General features: G+C 35.8%; 1 protein-coding gene across 1 annotated transcript; it reads left to right on the top strand.

Moving 5' to 3' along the window:
* The first annotated feature begins 2,405 nt into the window (after positions 1 to 2,405).
* On the top strand, positions 2,406 to 16,973 carry MS3_00020011 (uncharacterized protein). Its single transcript, XM_051219628.1, has 5 exons — positions 2,406 to 2,620; positions 10,396 to 10,529; positions 11,616 to 11,817; positions 15,040 to 15,082; positions 15,978 to 16,973. The coding sequence occupies exons 1-5, from the start codon at positions 2,423 to 2,425 to the stop codon at positions 16,169 to 16,171; spliced, it is 771 nt and encodes a 256-aa protein (XP_051071654.1). The 5' UTR covers positions 2,406 to 2,422; the 3' UTR covers positions 16,172 to 16,973.
* The last annotated feature ends 549 nt before the right edge of the window (positions 16,974 to 17,522 follow it).

Raw genomic sequence — 17,522 nt, 5'->3', positions numbered from 1 at the left:
TTAATGTTTAAAACACATTATGAACGCAGGTGCAGAGTTCATGAGAAAGAACTTACTACAAGACAAATTTAACAAAATTCGAAATTTGAAAGGGAGTTCTTCAATTTAAAGTAGACCAAGAGTGCTTTTGAAGCGACAAGTACACAAAAGCAAAGATAATCACAACAAGTGCAAAATCACCGACTTTTTATAAATCCACGTTTCAGGTGATCCTTTAGTTGTGATATGGTGTGTGGCATAGCTGCTATCACACAGCAGCTTTGTTCGTGTGTTTTTAAGTTCATGGTAGCTGTTGAGCATCCGTTTAAGGTGTAGATCTAGTTTCTGCTTAACCTTGACTTAACATAAGAAAACACGAAAATACACCATCGCGACACCAATATGGTATTTAGGAATTTCTAGTACAGCCAAAAGAAAAACAGGTGGAACCCGTTGAGCACGAGCAAACCTACTATATCTTAGGTTCGTAATGATAGCAGAATCAAAAATTGAATTATTACTTGGTGTAAATACCACCATTAGACAGAGAGAGTAAGCTAAATAAATGTTACACATACATGCAGATAAAAATAATCGGGTTTATAAGCTTATGACAGACAAGGTCAAAGACATATATGGATAAAGACTTAAAAGTTTTCGACCGATTATTGCATTCGAAAACTAGAATATCACATTCAGAGTGCTGCAGAATCAAGTGCTGGGTCACACAAATTATTTAGTTCAACCCAAATTTCTATCAATTTGCACGAGTTTTTGCTGAGACATAACAATGAAAAATTGGAAATCCTAATTGAAAAATCATCAAAATATTTTAAACTCACCATAAAACTGATGACTTTCATGCTTTAGAGGGAACATATTGGGATTTTTAAACAACAACAAGAAATAAATATGCACTTATATATTAAGTGTTTCCTTCTTTGTTATATATATATATATATACGTAAGTTAATAATTAAATGGAGTATTTTGTAAGCTAGTTATAGAAACTATGTTCAGCACGCAAATAATGGGCAAAGTTGGTGAAACAGGTACTATTATTGAGGAAAATAACCACTTTTCAATCCAATAAAAATATTTTAACACTCAATATTCATCATGACATTATGTTATCTGAAGATTTGGGCTAATCTATCTAATATCCTCTGAATCACTTTCTTCACAAAACCGATCGTATATTTGGGGTTTTTTGTTACCTAAACATGATTCGCATCTTATGGACTGTCAACAGACATTCTCGAAGTATTCTTAATAACATAGTTCTTACAATTATTTTGAACGAAATCTAATAGACTAAATCATATAAATAAGTGATTGTATCGTAAGCATTCAAATGGTCTTATATTATTCTGGATGAAAAGAAGCTTTTGTTCAGCAGGCTTCCGTATTTAGTAACTGTTGATTACCGGAACCGTCGAGTGGGAACGTAGGGAAATTTAAAGTTAGAAGAGAAAAATATATTCGTAGATTACAGCGAGATATTTTTATTAGTCCTTAAGACTATTTCAAGTCTTCACTCAAATGACCGCTGGGAAGTAGCTTGAACTAGCCCAGCCGACAGCGAATTTGAGAGTTCGATTACTCCTAAGAATTAGGTGTGTCTACAGTCCGTTCCGCCATGTTGTGATTTCAGTTTCTTGGTGTTACTGTAGGGCTTATGTTGAGAGTGAGCTTAGGTAGGTATTTAAAGAGATGCCCAGAAATATTTAGGATGCTGTATGTAGTTAGAAGGTCACCTCTGAGACCCCATACTATAATGGGCGAACGTCCACTGATTTGAGAAGCTCCTCACAAGGTTTGAATTCGAGTCCGTGAAGTGATCTCGTGGCTCGCCGTTTGATATGTTCCAATGTATACTTAGTCTTCCGTCGAACTGTCCAAACATGCGCTTCAACGTTATCGGTGCAAGGTCTGCACAAAAACATTCTGTCACGGTTAGCGTAAAACTTAAGATCATAGTGTACCGACACCCCCAAACGTTTTTCAGTTAAGACACTTCTTGAAGGTAGTCTGCTAAGTTATATTCGCAATCTGCGCATGTCTCGGAAGTACTACTTTACATTATGAAGTGTTAAGAGTAAGTCCGTTGTTGTCCGCTCAACTCTGAAAACAAGTCAGATCCTCCTGAAGTGCCAGGCTATCGTCTTGGTTGCAAGCTTCTCTCCAGAGTTTTTAATCACCAACAAAAAGCGATAAATCAAACGATATCTGCTGAGGAGTGTCATGCATACAAATTAAGAATGATTTGTAACTTAGTTTTTGAGCTAGATGTAGGCAGCCAAGTACGAATATTTAATATGAGAAGCTAAAACGTTTGGACGGCAACATATACAGATACTTATTTAACGTTTAATACTTTACTGCTTAATATTGATACCCTACAAAGTGTTGCGGTATCAAGTATTAATGCGTTACTTCAAGGATGTCTATTGAAGATCACGAAGTAGACTTGTTAGACTTATCAAGTCCTGACGTTAAACCGTCGAATTCATCAAATAATTTGGTCCAAAAGCCTTCCAACGTTGTTGAAAATGGCTGTAAATCAAAACATGAAGGCGACCCTATTATTTCAGTGCCCCCTGTCAAAGAACAGTTATTATTACATTTGGATGTCTCTCAGGTGAATCATTATCAATTTCTTTGTTTGATACCTGGTTTGAAAGTGTTTGTGTAGCTTACCATATTTTCAGACCTGTTTTTTGTGACTTTGCTCACATATATATGTGTATAATTTCAATAGAATCTCAATGATCATGCAAGTTATATTTTAATGGTAAGCATTCTCAGTCGTATGAATGGGTACGAAATCTTCTTCCCATTATACTGGTATTTACAATGGAGAGGTTAGTGCGTGTGTATTTGGTGTGATAAATCATTTCCGAGCTGATTTTCATTACTCCGAAATTTGACATCTCACTTCATACCATCTCGTATAGGACCTTGACTTAGTCACTTTTATCGTTTCATAAAGCCATTCGAAATACATATTGGCATGTCTTGTATGCTCTTTTTGAGCTTTTGATAACAAGAACCGTAGTTTTCTGAGCTTTTGTATTTTCAGTAATCGTATTTAGTCTTCAGTAATAAGGATAGGTGGCGAGACTCTTAGTTAGCGACGACCTTTGAACGAATCTTAAATGACCTTGACAATTATTAGTCAATCAGAAGACAGTATAAAGTGAGAACATATTGTAAGTAAGTAATGAATTACAGTGGATATTCTTCTTTTACATGATTTAAAAACTTGTTAAGGTTTGATAAAGGTTCAGAGGCTCTGAATTCATAATGCATATGGTATAGAAACTCGTTCATAGGGTTAGTGGTTAGGGTTGTAGCCTAGGGTTAGGGTGCTAACATGCGATCAGTTTACAACGGATTTAGAGGTTAAGGTTAGGGGTGAGTGTTTGGGGTTATGGTTAGGGTCAGGGCGAGGTTTAGGCCTGTCAAAAACACCTCTTCTCTAAAATCCGATGTAAACCGATCGCATGTTAGCACCCTAACCCTAACATTAACCCTAAACCCTAAGCTTAACCTAACCCTAAACCCTAATCTAACCCCAACCCTAACCATAAACCCTAATCTAACCCTAAACCCTAACCTTAACCTTACCCTTAACCCTAACCTTAACCTAGCCCTTAACCCCAAACCCTAACCCTATGGACGAGTTTCTATACAACACGCATTATGAATTCAGAACTGAGCATTTATCAAACCTCAACGAGTTTTTAAATCATGTAAAAGAAGAATGTCCACTGTAATTCATTACTTTCTTGCAATATATTTTTACTTTATACTGTCTTCTGATTGGCTAATAATTGAAATTGCTCAAACGCTTCTGATTGGCTCGTCGCTAAATTAGAGTCTCGCCGGATAGGTCTATCGATTTATAATAATCCTTGCAGTTCGTAGCACTGTGGAGGATCAGTCTCGTTCTAAATATATCGATAGAGGGTGCTGATATTATGTGTTTTGGTAGGGAATTCCAGTAATTCACAAATCGGTGCAAGAAACAAAACTCCAGACGTCAACGATATGACCTCGGTTTTTAAAATTTCTTAGGATGTCCTCTCAAATGATCAGTCCTAGACGGAAGGGAAAGATAAGACATATTAATACCAAGGTCATCGTTCGTTATATAATAAGCCAATATTTGATCACCTCGTAATCTACGGTAAGATAATGGGAATAAGTTGTTGTATCAGTCTGTCTTGATCAGATAGGCCAGAGAGATCTACCGTTTTTATCCTTCGTCATTGGACTCGTTCTAGCATATCCGCCTCGTACTTGAAACAAGGACCCGTTGCTCGAATTCCATATTCCAAATGCGGTCTCACGAAAGTCGGGTATTATAATCTCAAGATTGTTTAGTCCAAATACTGAAATTTTATTTATTTATTTTTAAACACATAAATGTTGGTACAAAGAAGCAACAAATACGTGTGCGCCATATGTCACTTGATTTGTGAGTAGGCTGTGATATTGCACGGGTTTTCAGACCGAAGCAGGTGGTGTTTTTAGGGTGCCACACCCGAAGCATTTGGCATCGATGTCTAATGCCCTTCTGCATAATTTATAGCAGCCATCCGAATAATCTCTCCATTAGTTTGACAGCTACACTGGTTAGACTAACGGGTCGATAGTTATTGAGTCTCTGTTCCCCGCTCTATACATCAGACTAATCATTGGGTCTTTCCAGTCTCTTGGCAGTCTGGCCTGCCTCGGGCATATTAAACAGCAAATTACCTACAATAATATTCGATGAGATTAAATTCTCATCAGCCACGCCAGGGTGGAGTTCTGTCTTACTATCAGACTTTGGTAGTGTGTTTATGACCCAGAATGGGAGTTCGTCAATCACTTGCCAACCAAGTGGTTGTATCTTATAGCTTTTTGCTTACATTCCATCATCTTTCTTCGCACAGGTCAAAGATAATATGCTCATAGCTTCCTGGATTAGTAATGTTTTGTTCGTACAGGAAAATATACAAAGCCAATGCGAGTTGGGCTTCGAGCATCTTTTGTATGCGGTGGGACTTAAGCGGGTACACATCTTATGGAACCACTTATTACATTCATCGCATTGCATTCCTTCCTCCATGGGGAATAAACAATTCGGCTGTCCACATATAACGTGGCGTCGAGTTGAGGTTAACAATGAACACCGCTACAGAGAAACACGTACCAAGTAGATCAGAAGGCGTAGGTTGAACGTAACCAAATAAAGTCACAATCAAAGTGTGTGTATAAGAATGGAAGCACAAAATAGCTGTCATTAGCACAGTCAAACAAAAGCACATTAAAATAAACACTGGTACAGTTGGTTATAATAATAATTGTTTTTATTAAACCAGTCGTGTTCTCGTGATAAATGTGAGTCACTACACACACTTATAAGTACTGCCGACTACTGTAATCAGATTAATGTTTAAAACACATTATGAACGCAGGTGCAGAGTTCATGAGAAAGAACTTACTACAAGACAAATTTAACAAAATTCGAAATTTGAAAGGGAGTTCTTCAATTTAAAGTAGACCAAGAGTGCTTTTTGAAGCGACAAGTACACAAAAGCAAAGATAATCACAACAAGTGCAAAATCACCGACTTTTTATAAATCCACGTTTCAGGTGATCCTTTAGTTGTGATATGGTGTGTGGCATAGCTGCTATCACACAGCAGCTTTGTTCGTGTGTTTTTAAGTTCATGGTAGCTGTTGAGCATCCGTTTAAGGTGTAGATCTAGTTTCTGCTTAACCTTGACTTAACATAAGCTAAAACACGAAAATGAAGTTCCTAATACTTTCATTTGTTTGAGTGAATCATTAGATTACGGTGTTGTATCAGGTTTATACCAATGATTAGCGAAAAAACGTTTGCCGTAAAAAAAATCTGGTGAATTGGTTTGTGGAAACCCACGACAAGTTGAACATATATCTTATCGAAGGTGACGGTCAGGTTTCTGTCTGCCGTCTATAAGATGAAGACTTATTCGTGTAAACCGTCCCTAGTATTCGTGGGACGAACGTTTATTCCTGCTTGTGTTGACGAGATGACAGTCTATCGTCATCACATCAGTTATGTATGATAGATGGCCACTTTTGCCGGTTACGGTTGTCGTTGATGCATGAGACAGGGAAGTTTTCTGAAAAGTTTATGGTGGCAGAATTTTTAAGGTAGAAAAAATCCATGAGATATTACTAAATACCTAAGACCTTACCAAAATAACAAGAAGCAAGAGCGAACAAATCAATCAGTTTATGCAAGCTTGTGACAAATATATTGGTTATTAGATATAGCGGACAAAATCACTGACTTTTTTTAAATCCACGTTTCAGGTGATCCTTCAGTCGTGATATGGTGTGAGACATAGCTGCTAACACAAAAGCAAAGATAATCACAAGTACTAAATCACTGATGTTTTTTGAAACATGCATTAAAGTCACTTTCCCATTATAAGTCAGTCAGCCACAACGTAGGATCATGGACATATATTTATCGGTCCAGGTTGCCATACCTCATTAGCACAGCAAGATGAACACGGGATTCACAGTAGTTAATTCAATGATAATAATATAAAAAGGAAAAATTGTGTATAAGAATATAGTCAAAAGGGATTTTGTGGAGATTTTAGAAATTTCACTGATGGAAATCATGAGTCGATTGAAGCTAGACCACCATGAAATACCTGGAAGCACTGGACGGCCGTTTCGTCCTAGCATGGGACTCCTCAGCAGTGCGCATCCAGGATCCCGCACCCCGTGAGATTTGAACCTAGGACCTATCAGTCTCGCGCCAGGCGCTTAACCAACTAGACCACAGCCGGCATCCAACGATGTTAATGTCTAACTTCAACGAATCCACGAAGTTGCTCCACCGTACACCATTGTCTTCAGTGAGTTGATATCTCACAACAGACCTGGTCCAGTAGGTTAAGCCTTCACGCGCGAGACTGAATGCCCTGGGCCCGAATCCCGCGAGCGGGATCGTGGATGCGCACTGCTGAGGAGTCCTTTACGATGACGAAACGGCCGCCCAGTGCTTCCAGGTTTCCCATAGTGGTCTAGCTTTAATTGACTCATGATTTCAATCAGTGATAAGAATAAAGTACAGGAAGAAAGAACTAGTTGATAGAAAGAAAAATACGAAGCGATTTTAATCTCTTAGTTTAAAGGAAGACAGAGAGTGTATACACCTGAGTCATGTCACACAGAGTCTCCAACCATTGGTTATGATAGTCACGCAGACCCCAACCAAGTAGTCTGCATCTACCAACATGGCTCACAACAGAAGTTAGTGACCTCAAGTAATTAATTTATGAACTGAAGACACGTTTTGGTTTGGTTGCCCCTAACTTTCTTCCAACCATCCCCAACACTAGTCAGCATTGCGCGTTGTGATAATCGGTGTTCAAGCATACGTAACACGTGACCAAACCATTTCAATCGATGAAGATTCATAACCTCATCAACTGATTTACCATCATTTTCTAATACCCTGCGTCTAACCTCACTATTACTTACCCGGTGATCCCAGCATATGCGGGCAATATTTCTAAGCCATCTGTGGTCAACTACTAGTAGCTTACGAGTATCTTTCACCCTTAATGGCCATGTTTCGCAGCCGTCAATTAGAACAGAACGAACTGTCGCGCAGTATACTCGTCCCTTAATCGATAGACAGATATCTAACCTTCGCCATAGATGACGTAACTCGGCAAAAGCTAAACGAGCTTTTTGAATCCGTGCTGAAATTTCGTCAGACACCAACGTATTAGGACTGATCAGACTTTGAAGGTAAGTGAAGTTTTCGGCGCGTTCGACTTCTTCACTGCCTACCCTTAGTTCAGGTGTTGACGCAGGCCAGTCCTGAAGCAACAACTTGCATTATAAGCGTTCATAGATAATCTTAATAATACTTCAATCGGTAAATACTCAACAACCAAACACTTGATACAAAATCCTGAAACTCGCTTTGGGTCAGTTAATCCCAGTGTAGAGCTTGGCTTTCAGTTCGTTTAATGAATATTTCTTAACTTTGTTGTCAGTCGAAGTATATGATATTTAGACATTGAAATACCGTTTAAAGTTAGCTTGGAGTTGTGGCCGAGGCGATCAAGCAGTTGGGTTGGAATATCTGTTCATTTAGATAGTTGATGATAAGTGATTGCCGTTGGGGATTTCAAATTCGGATCGTTGATACTCAGGATGTGTAAAAATCATTATTAACTGTAAACATCGGTAGCCATCTGTGAAATTTATTTATTTATTTAAACACATAAACATTGGTACAAACAGGCACCAAACAGATATGCGCCACATAAATCATTCGATTTGTGTGAGGGCTGGGATACTGTCTGGGTGCCCAACTCTAAACAGGTGGTTTTCTTAGGGGGCCACACTCGGAGCCTTCGACCTGAAGGTCTGATCCACAAGGCAGTGGAGCAACGTAAGGAGATGCAGTCCCAAGGTAGCCGGTGACCAATAATTGGTTCATACGCCATTTGTTCCTTCAGGATACTAGAGCCCATATACACCATTGGTTTTAAATCAGGGTTTCCCAACTCTCCTAGGTGAACCCTTCGTATCCACCAACCCGGTTAAAGCTCCGGACATTCGCTTTTCGTCCTCTCAATTTCGTAAACAACAAAAATACCACTAAAATGCAGTGAGTAGGGCTTTCCTGGCAGTGGTTTTATGTACGTGGCCACTTGAGAGCGTTTCGAGAGGGAGAGCTGTCTCTTCCCACTCTCGACCTTACCAGGGCATTTGAGGATCGATCTCCTTGTAGCTAACCAAATGGAATGACACCGTCTGTAAATGCTCTTCCATGTTGGTTACGCGAGATAAGTGGATTATAATGTTTATGCAGTTCATACGGGAAACGTTTACTTAATGTAATGCAAACCTTTTGAAAATCATTATGTTTGGTAAAATCCGTTCTACTAAGGCCTTGTAAAAGCCAATCTTCTCATATGCATCCAGTTGTGCTGTCGTCGAATGTCTTTGTGTATTGTTATTCACTCGACATAACTAATCATGTTACATCTGTCTTCTTATTAACAGTACATCTTGACAGTATTATCCCCACTTCAAAAAGAAAAACACAGTATTCTTTGTAATTACAGACAGTCATGATCACTGTAATTTACTGTTGACATATGATTATATATATGATTGTACAGCTTGGTAATAAATTCATTGAAAATAGATCCCTTCGCTGAACTTTGTTTCTAATTTACTGTTATCTTCTGCTTGAACAATGATATCAATAAAAGCTTAAACTTTAATTGTCCTCGTACAAATGCATCTATCTTTCCCTTTGTTACTACCCTGTATATTTCTCCTACAGTTCGTCTCTTGATATTCACGTATTTCAAATATCATTCCAGTTGATCTAACGATTGGAAAAAGTGCTCTGTCGGATGCATGGATGTAAATAACTCACGTAATTTGCAATGACTATGCCTATAAAGTATACTTCATACAGTTCTACAGAAACCTTTTATTCATATCGTTACGTGTTGGGTGGTTGAAGTTAGCCATCAGAAAACCCTATGTCTAGGTTTCTTGTTTTTTGAGTACTTGTACTTGTAATCTTAGGGGTCTAAACAAAGATGGCATTAGTCACTATTCGGTGATCAGTCAATTTTGAATATCATTATGTGTCTTCATTTATTGAGTAAACTAACCTTTAAATTTGTGATTATGGTCTGGGGCCTAAAGTTCCTTATTTACTTCATCTTACTTGTCTCAGGGGTAGCGTTCATCGTCATAACACATATATCAAATCTTACTCATCGAAAGTAGATGGGCTTCTCCACAGACTTTACAGTGGTCGGAACATGTTTGTAGCACTAAAATTTGCTTGTTCATTGAATTCTCTTTACTATTTTCGCTTTTATGTAGTTTTGAATATACACTAGTCAATGAAATAAGACTAATTGTTATCTCAGTCTATATACATGAAGTTTAGTTGGCACTTTGCAAATGACATTATTTCAAGTACTAACAAGATATATCCATACCTACTGAAGACTGAAAGTACCGTAATCCTGTTCAGCATTCTCCGTTGTATTGTGGTAGCGAGAAGTGCTGAGGATGAACAATCTAACTTCATTTGTTTAGCCTCCTGCTTTTTAGAACACTTTTTGCGAGATATAAGCTTTCTCGTGTAATTATGAATTATAGTGAAGATTGATAGAATTCTAATTAACTCATGACTTTTTGATCGATAATCTTATCCAGAAACCACAGCCACGTCTGTACCCACTATGAAAAACGTAAAAACGTAAATGCTAATTTATGAGGTTGTCAGTTTCGTTAACTAAATTTGCTTCTAAATAGCTGGTTAAGTTCACTGTCAAACTAACTAGCATGTTTTCATTTTCACATGTTTTAGGCTCGTCTTGTTAAAAATTATGGTTTATTTCCTATGAACCTTTACTGTCGAATTCGCATTGGGGATGCCATCTTCGAAACTCAGACTGCACTTTCAGCTGGCAAACGTCCTTTTTGGAATGAAACATTCCAATGGTGAGTTTTATTTGTTAGTATATAATTACTGCCATCAAGACGGGGCTAGTGTTGAGACGTTTCCACTTTTATGAAACTAAATTCTATTGTCCATTGACGGAAAATCTTAAACAATAAATCAGACTTTATCAGTAAGATTCTGAAAAGGTATAAAAGTATCATTGCAAGTAAATGGGATTTGTTATGTACACAATGTTTAAACTTTCCCATATTCGATTAGTATTTAATACAACTAAATTGATATAAGACAACTGACAATCTTTGGACTATACCTTTCAGTCTATTTTTATTTGGTCTGTTGTGTTGTAATAAGTTTGGTTGTAAAACTGAATTTGTCAGTCATGGTATAAAATATAAATTTATACTTGTCGAGTTAAAATTTTATTCACTAATCGCATAATGGAAATGCTAAAATTAAAGAGTTCTAAAGGTTTATAATCTATGTAAATGCATTAATTTCATATTAACTTGAATTCATTTTCTCTTTTCAAATGATGTACTCTACTTTAATTCTGGCCAATTTATGGATTATTAATTTGGATTTATAATTGTAGAACATGATGAAAAATTATTGAAAAGAATATTCTTCGTTCATATACTTGTCTTTTCAAATAGAAAATTATTTATTCTGTTATAATTATTTTTTGTTTTAATTAAATTCTGATGAGCTTTTATTCATTGTTCTGAATGAAAGAATTTATCTTTGTCAATAATCATGTCTGTTGTGAAATAGTAACTCACTGATGACAATGGTGGATGTGTCACTCAATTTCGTGGATTAGTTTAAGTTAGACTTTAGCACCGTTTGGTGTGCTGGCTCAGTGGTCTAGCGCTCGCTCGCGAGACTGATAGGTCCTGGGTTCGAATCCCGCGAGACGGGGTCATAGATGCGCACTGCTGAGGAGTCTCACAATAGGACGGAACGGCCGTCCATTGCTCCCATGTTTCCCATAGTGGTCTAGCTCCAATTGACTCATGATCTCAACTATTGATATTAGATAACATTCTTGTAATAAGTACTTTCATGTACTAAATTTTGTTTATATTTTCTTTTTAATTCGTTTATTTTAATTTTATTAAATTTAGTTGGTTACATGGTGATGTTGACAGATTAACAGTAGAAGTGTTTTCAGAAAATGTCTTATTTTCCGATTCACAAGTAGCTAATGCTGTGATAATTTTCCCTCCATCTTTATTTGATGGTGTTGCTTTAAATCAATGGTTTTCGCTCAGTGGAAAGCAAGGAAAAGATTTAGAAGGTTCAATTAATCTGATTTTCCGATGTCGAGTAAGCCAATTAAACTTATTATTAACTTGAATTTTCATTTACACTAATCAACATGATTGTTATTTATTTAGTCGTTAAAATTAGGAAACCGAATTATAACAAGTAATTAACAAAAAACTAAGTGGTTTCTTACTGAGAATCTATTCAACTACCAATTTCGTCCTCCTTTTTTATCAACCATACACTGACATATATCTGTCTTTTGTTACAAGTTCATATATACTTGCAAAACAAGCATCTGAAAATATAAGGTGTGTGCATGCACTCAATTCAATATGCATATCACAAAAAAAATTTGAACTATGGGTCATTCATTTCCTTTCCAATGCAACTGCTTTCAAAATCATCGATAGGCAAAAACTTATGTCTCTTTGTTTCGCTAATTAGCAAGAAACTTCAGCTTGGCTTACTTTTCCAGAAAGAATTCATTATCAGCTTGATACGAACATGGTAATTTTTCTTCTGGTTCACTCCTCATATTCAGTCCATCAACCTCCATTCTTTCCCCTTCAATTCTGAAGGTGGTTTTATACTTCATTCGTATACATTCATTCAATTAATTTACCTGATGATTAGAACTGATGTACATAATATAGGATCTGGTCCAATCATTTATCTACTCAAGTTGCCACAATACACATAACAATTGAAAATCGACAAAATGATTTATGCTTTACGGACAAAAGACTGGAAGCCTATGTTGGTCCTCAGTTTGCTCACCTTTCTAGAAGTATCTCAAGATTCTTACATAGCATTCTTCCTAATATTACTCGTATTATTAGAATTTCTAGAGCTCCCTATACATCTGCTTATAAACTGACAGCTTTTTGGCGAGTATCAACAGTAATTCTGACATCTTTTTATTCATCTCTGTTTATCAAATCTCACTTAAGTGCTCAACACCTTAAGGTGATTAAAAGACAGCATTTCACCATAGTCATCTGCTTGTGTATATTAGTTATTGATGTAAGTATCTCCTAATATGAGCTTTATTAACGTAGGTACTGAGCTTATTTGTACGTTAATATTTGTTATTTGTTTACATTGGTTTTCCAGTAATACGAGGCCTTCTTCTGGTTATTTTTAGTATATTCACTATATTGACTTATGGCTTTGTTTATGAAGAAATAAACAAAATAAAAGACTGATAATTTATGTGACTTGTCTATTTACTGATGCATAAAATGCCGTTTTTAAGGTCGATTTGTATGTATATATATTTGTGTACATGAATGTAGCATATTAGTTGAATATTCATTAACAGCATGTGCTTTTCATTTTTTTTTTTTGTAATACGATTTTATTGATTCATCCAAACTACTGTTCTGATCTTATTATTGCTCACTCACAATTGTAAACTAACACTTACACAAATGATTATCTACTTTTATTGATTTGCAAATTCTACTGTGATTTCTGAAAACAAACTGCTTAGATTGATGTGATCTGATTGGTAGGCTTACATATGCTGAAAATCCTTGCTTTAGGCAGATATATTGTCTACTACTGAGTCACATAAATTGTTGAAAACCAGTCATAACAATTCAGTTAATTAGTTCAAAGTCGCTTAATACCCAACAATCATTTCTCTTGTTTAAGTTTAATTTTATCAGCGGTACACTTAAACGTTTCTATTTTAGAGGTAAACTTTAATAAGGTTTCACAGTTGGGTTTTACAATTGATTGATCGCTGGGTGGTGATCAATCAATTGAGATTACGTCTCAGTCCTACAGGAGGTCGGTCGCGACCCGGATAGCTCAGTGGTAACGTCTCTGGCTGTGAGGCTGGGTGACACGGGATCGAATCCGTCAGGGAACACTAGTTCCCTCAAGATTACAGGTACACCTTGCTGACGAGTACCAAGTAGCACGAAACCCAGGTCCAGGGTTTCCAGTCGACTACCTCTAACCACCATCTAACAGTTAGGTTTCATTTAGCTTATTCACTCTCAACTCCAATTGTGACTCCTCCAAATACTTGCTCTAATTTTATCCATTACTGGGTTACTTGAATACCAGGCCAGTTTCTGCTTGAATTAAGTAGTTTTACTTTTTAGATTAAATCAATTTGAATAAATCCCTTAGAAAATCGTTTTTTACCAAACCTAAATACCTCTCGTCAAAATATTTTCGGTCTAATCATCCAATATTGCTGACTGTTGCGTGCAATTTTCAGTTATTCGCTTCACTCATAATTCAAAGCCTAATCATCCTATGATTATTCAAGGTTTTCCCTGGTAACCGATCAGATTCCTTTACTCTCTTCTCAGTACTTTGGATTTTTACTTTTTCTGTGATTATAATATGTGACAGCTTTATTTTTATACATGGGGTTTTATTGCGCCTTTCTCGTTGGACTCCGGTTCTTTTTGGTGGCTTGTTTAAATTTTCCTCTATTAATTTCTTATCAATAACCGAGTGGTATTGTTAGCAATCACAAGTGTCAGGTTTGTGGTTCACAGCATATGTCTCAAGTCTATATGTAGTTTCACCAAATACTAGTGACTCAATATAAATTGTCAACTTTTTTATTTTTTTTTGTAATGGGATGCAGGCTTTATGTGAGAAAAACACCAACCTTAGGTTTAGAGTTTGGTAGCATAGTAACTTTCATCGGATAATATTATTCCTTTGTCCTATTGCAGTATACTTCCAAAGAAAAAGGTAAAGGAAAATCCATAGAAAGTAATAAGAAATGTTAAGGAATACAGTTTAAATACAAATACGTCTAAAAGTGAGTTTACATTCACAATGTAATAGTAATTCGAATAAGATAGGGGACTAAATTAATGTACTTAAAAATTACTGCTGACTAATATTTATCAAAATGTAAAGGTAGGTGAATATATCCTTCTTCTTTTCTCTTCTGAACATTGAAAACCCTTCTGGTACAAGCGAAAGATGGGAAGCCCAATTACATACACATTTAGGTCCCTCAATTCATTTAAATATATACGGAAAAACTAATCTAGTGTATATTTCCAGATTCTTATCTAGAGACTACCGATTGAGAAATATTATTGACTTTAAGGGCTCTATATATTAGTATTAATTACTGATTAGTTTAGTTCAGAATATTAACAACGGGAGAATCCAAACCTTACTAATTAATGCTTTATTGACTTGCTCAGTCTTACCTTATTGTATCAACAATTTTTATTTAAATAGAGTTTGTTATATTCTCCTGTGACTTTATTTCATTTTTAAAAATTTTATTTGTAGAAAGTACCAGTAAACCTTCCAGTTCTACAGTCCAGTCCATTATGTAAGTCTGATTGGTTTAGTTCCGTTTGTTTGTCTGTTTCTTATAGTATAGATCATTAGTTCAGTGGTTCTCATGTTCTACTATCAATCATTTGCTTTACATTGATTACACTTACACCGATTTGAACGACTATGTATATAACCATTAGACTGCTTTGCACATGATGTGTAGTCCTTGTTTTTGGTTAGGACTATACCCTGGTTTATGCTTGTGGACGAAACGTTGGAATTATTTTAAATTTCAATCTCTGAGATTATTTCAAATATAATTTTGACATGTAATAAAGAATATCCTTTACGAAAATAATCAACAAATAAAACTCATGATCTAGAGTAGGACAGGAAATAAATGTACATATCCCACTCTTACCTATGTTATACCATTTAAGTTAAGATCTACACTCATAGATTACGTTTATCTCGTATATCCAAACCAAACAGTCTACTCCTACTTAAATAAAAATTCACAAAAAGTATTTCTTGAAATATATCAATTGTAACTTTCTAGAAGAGTTAATTTAAGGCGTTGAAATTCCTGATTGGAGACTAGCTGAAGGCTTTTTCTGACGTGTTAAGTTTTCAGTTAGAATCTGTGTGCAAACTTTTCTTAATTTTACGATATCACAGAATTTTGTTCCCATAAATGGAAACTGCAGAATAAGTATGCATATTGATAAATAATTAAATGCATATCTCTTAGGATTGTTCTTTTTGATAACTTAGTCAATCCAACAAACGGTATTAAGCCAGTCTTCAATCAGGGATTTCAGCGCTTTAGATCTACTCTTTATGATAGTTGCAATCACTATTTGGACCCAGAATCAATAGTTAAATATCTTTTAACATGAGATCATATTATCCTCATTAGTTATTTACATTTGATACCTTTTTTCTAGATTGTCAACCACGACTAGGTGAAATCGGTGGTATGACAGTATTACCTAAACCAATATCTACTGAAGATGTTCAATCAATACATGAAATTTTCCCATCTGTTGAAGATGATACCATTCACTCACTTTTAACAACACATCATGGAAATCGAGAAGTTGTTATCAATGAACTACTTCGTATGACATCAGAAACTTAAAACTGTAAAATGTGATTATCATCATTGTATTATCATTTTCCGTTCTTTTTGTTGTTGTTTTTATTTGAACAAATTTTATTGCTCGTAAATCATCTCGCCCCCTGAAAATTTGTCCACGTTTTATTTTATTTACTTATCCATCGATTGTTGCTTGTTTTCTCCATAGAGTTACATTATGTATCTTCAAATTGTTATAGCCTACTGTCTTCTCTAAGATATAGTTATCAAGATTATCTCGATAAAACAATGCTATTATTGTGATGTTTGCTAAGTGTACTTGTATTTTTGTGTCTTCCCTTCATGTCTTTTTTTCACTGATTTTTACCTTTTCTACTAATTTATGTTTTCATTCTCAAACATATCCTATTTTTGTGTTACATTACATTTGTTCTCTAGCTAAAATACTTTATTACTTTACTGATTGTGGTTATATATGTGTTCCTGTTTCTGTCGTTGTTATTCCTAGGCGTTTGCCTTCTAAAAATGATGATCATATAATTTATATATATATGCTCTTGTTTTCAGGATTTTATCTGAACAGTTTCAGTACTTCGTTGTTATACGACTACCGAGCATTGTTTTGTTGGTTTGTTTGAACTAAACAGTTATTGGATTTTCTGTAGTAATGTGACTGTCAAATATGCTTTTTTTGTTTCTGTGCAGATATGCATATATTTATCATAATTATGAGCTATTATGGTTGGTCATTCAATAACTGATTCTGCCTGTACCATTTCTTAATTTTTACACTGTTTTTCGAGCTGAAAATTGATTAATTAATAATAGCCCATTTTACCAGTAATAGTCATATTTTGTTAATGCTTTGCTTAGCATATAAGTCGCTTTCCTTCTCGATTCTTTGAAGAAACTACTCAAACAAAGTAGCGAAACGTCACCAATGTATTTCTCTACTTACTGGAATATTTTACAGGTTTACTCCTGAGATTTTTAAGGATGGTGGTCCAGTATTAGCAATGAGATTAACCGAGGTCTTAGGTAGAATTTGGGAACTGGACGTAATCCCATCTGACTGGTCTCAATCACTGATTGTGCAAGTCTATAAGAAAGGACAAAAGTCCTCTTGTGACAATCACAGAGGAATCAGTTTGACTAATATAGTGTCTAAAATATTAGCCTCAATAATACTTCGACGCCTAATCAAAGTTCGTGAAGAGCAGATTAGAGAAAACCAGGCCGGTTTTCGACCTGGACGTGGTTGTATAGATCAGATATTCACACTACGTCAGGTTCTAGAACACAGACACACATTCAGACGCCCCACAATCGTAGTATTTCTCGACCTTAAGGCGGCATTCGACTCTATTGATCGTAAGTTTCTATGGCAGTTTTT

This window comes from Schistosoma haematobium, chromosome ZW, assembly GCF_000699445.3.
Source record: "Schistosoma haematobium chromosome ZW, whole genome shotgun sequence".
NCBI classification, from domain to species: domain Eukaryota; kingdom Metazoa; phylum Platyhelminthes; class Trematoda; order Strigeidida; family Schistosomatidae; genus Schistosoma; species Schistosoma haematobium.
This window is presented reverse-complemented; position numbering and strand designations above follow the sequence as displayed.

What these genes read in the sequence shown, in the direction of transcription:
- MS3_00020011 (XM_051219628.1), top strand. Translation starts at nt 2,423, where the DNA reads ATGTCTATTGAAGATCACGAAGTAGACTTGTTAGACTTATCAAGTCCT. An exon ending in TACATTTGGATGTCTCTCAG is followed by an intron (nt 2,621 to 10,395) that starts GTGAATCATTAT and finishes CACATGTTTTAG; the next exon opens with GCTCGTCTTGTTAAAAATTA. An exon ending in TGGAATGAAACATTCCAATG is followed by an intron (nt 10,530 to 11,615) that starts GTGAGTTTTATT and finishes TATTAAATTTAG; the next exon opens with TTGGTTACATGGTGATGTTG.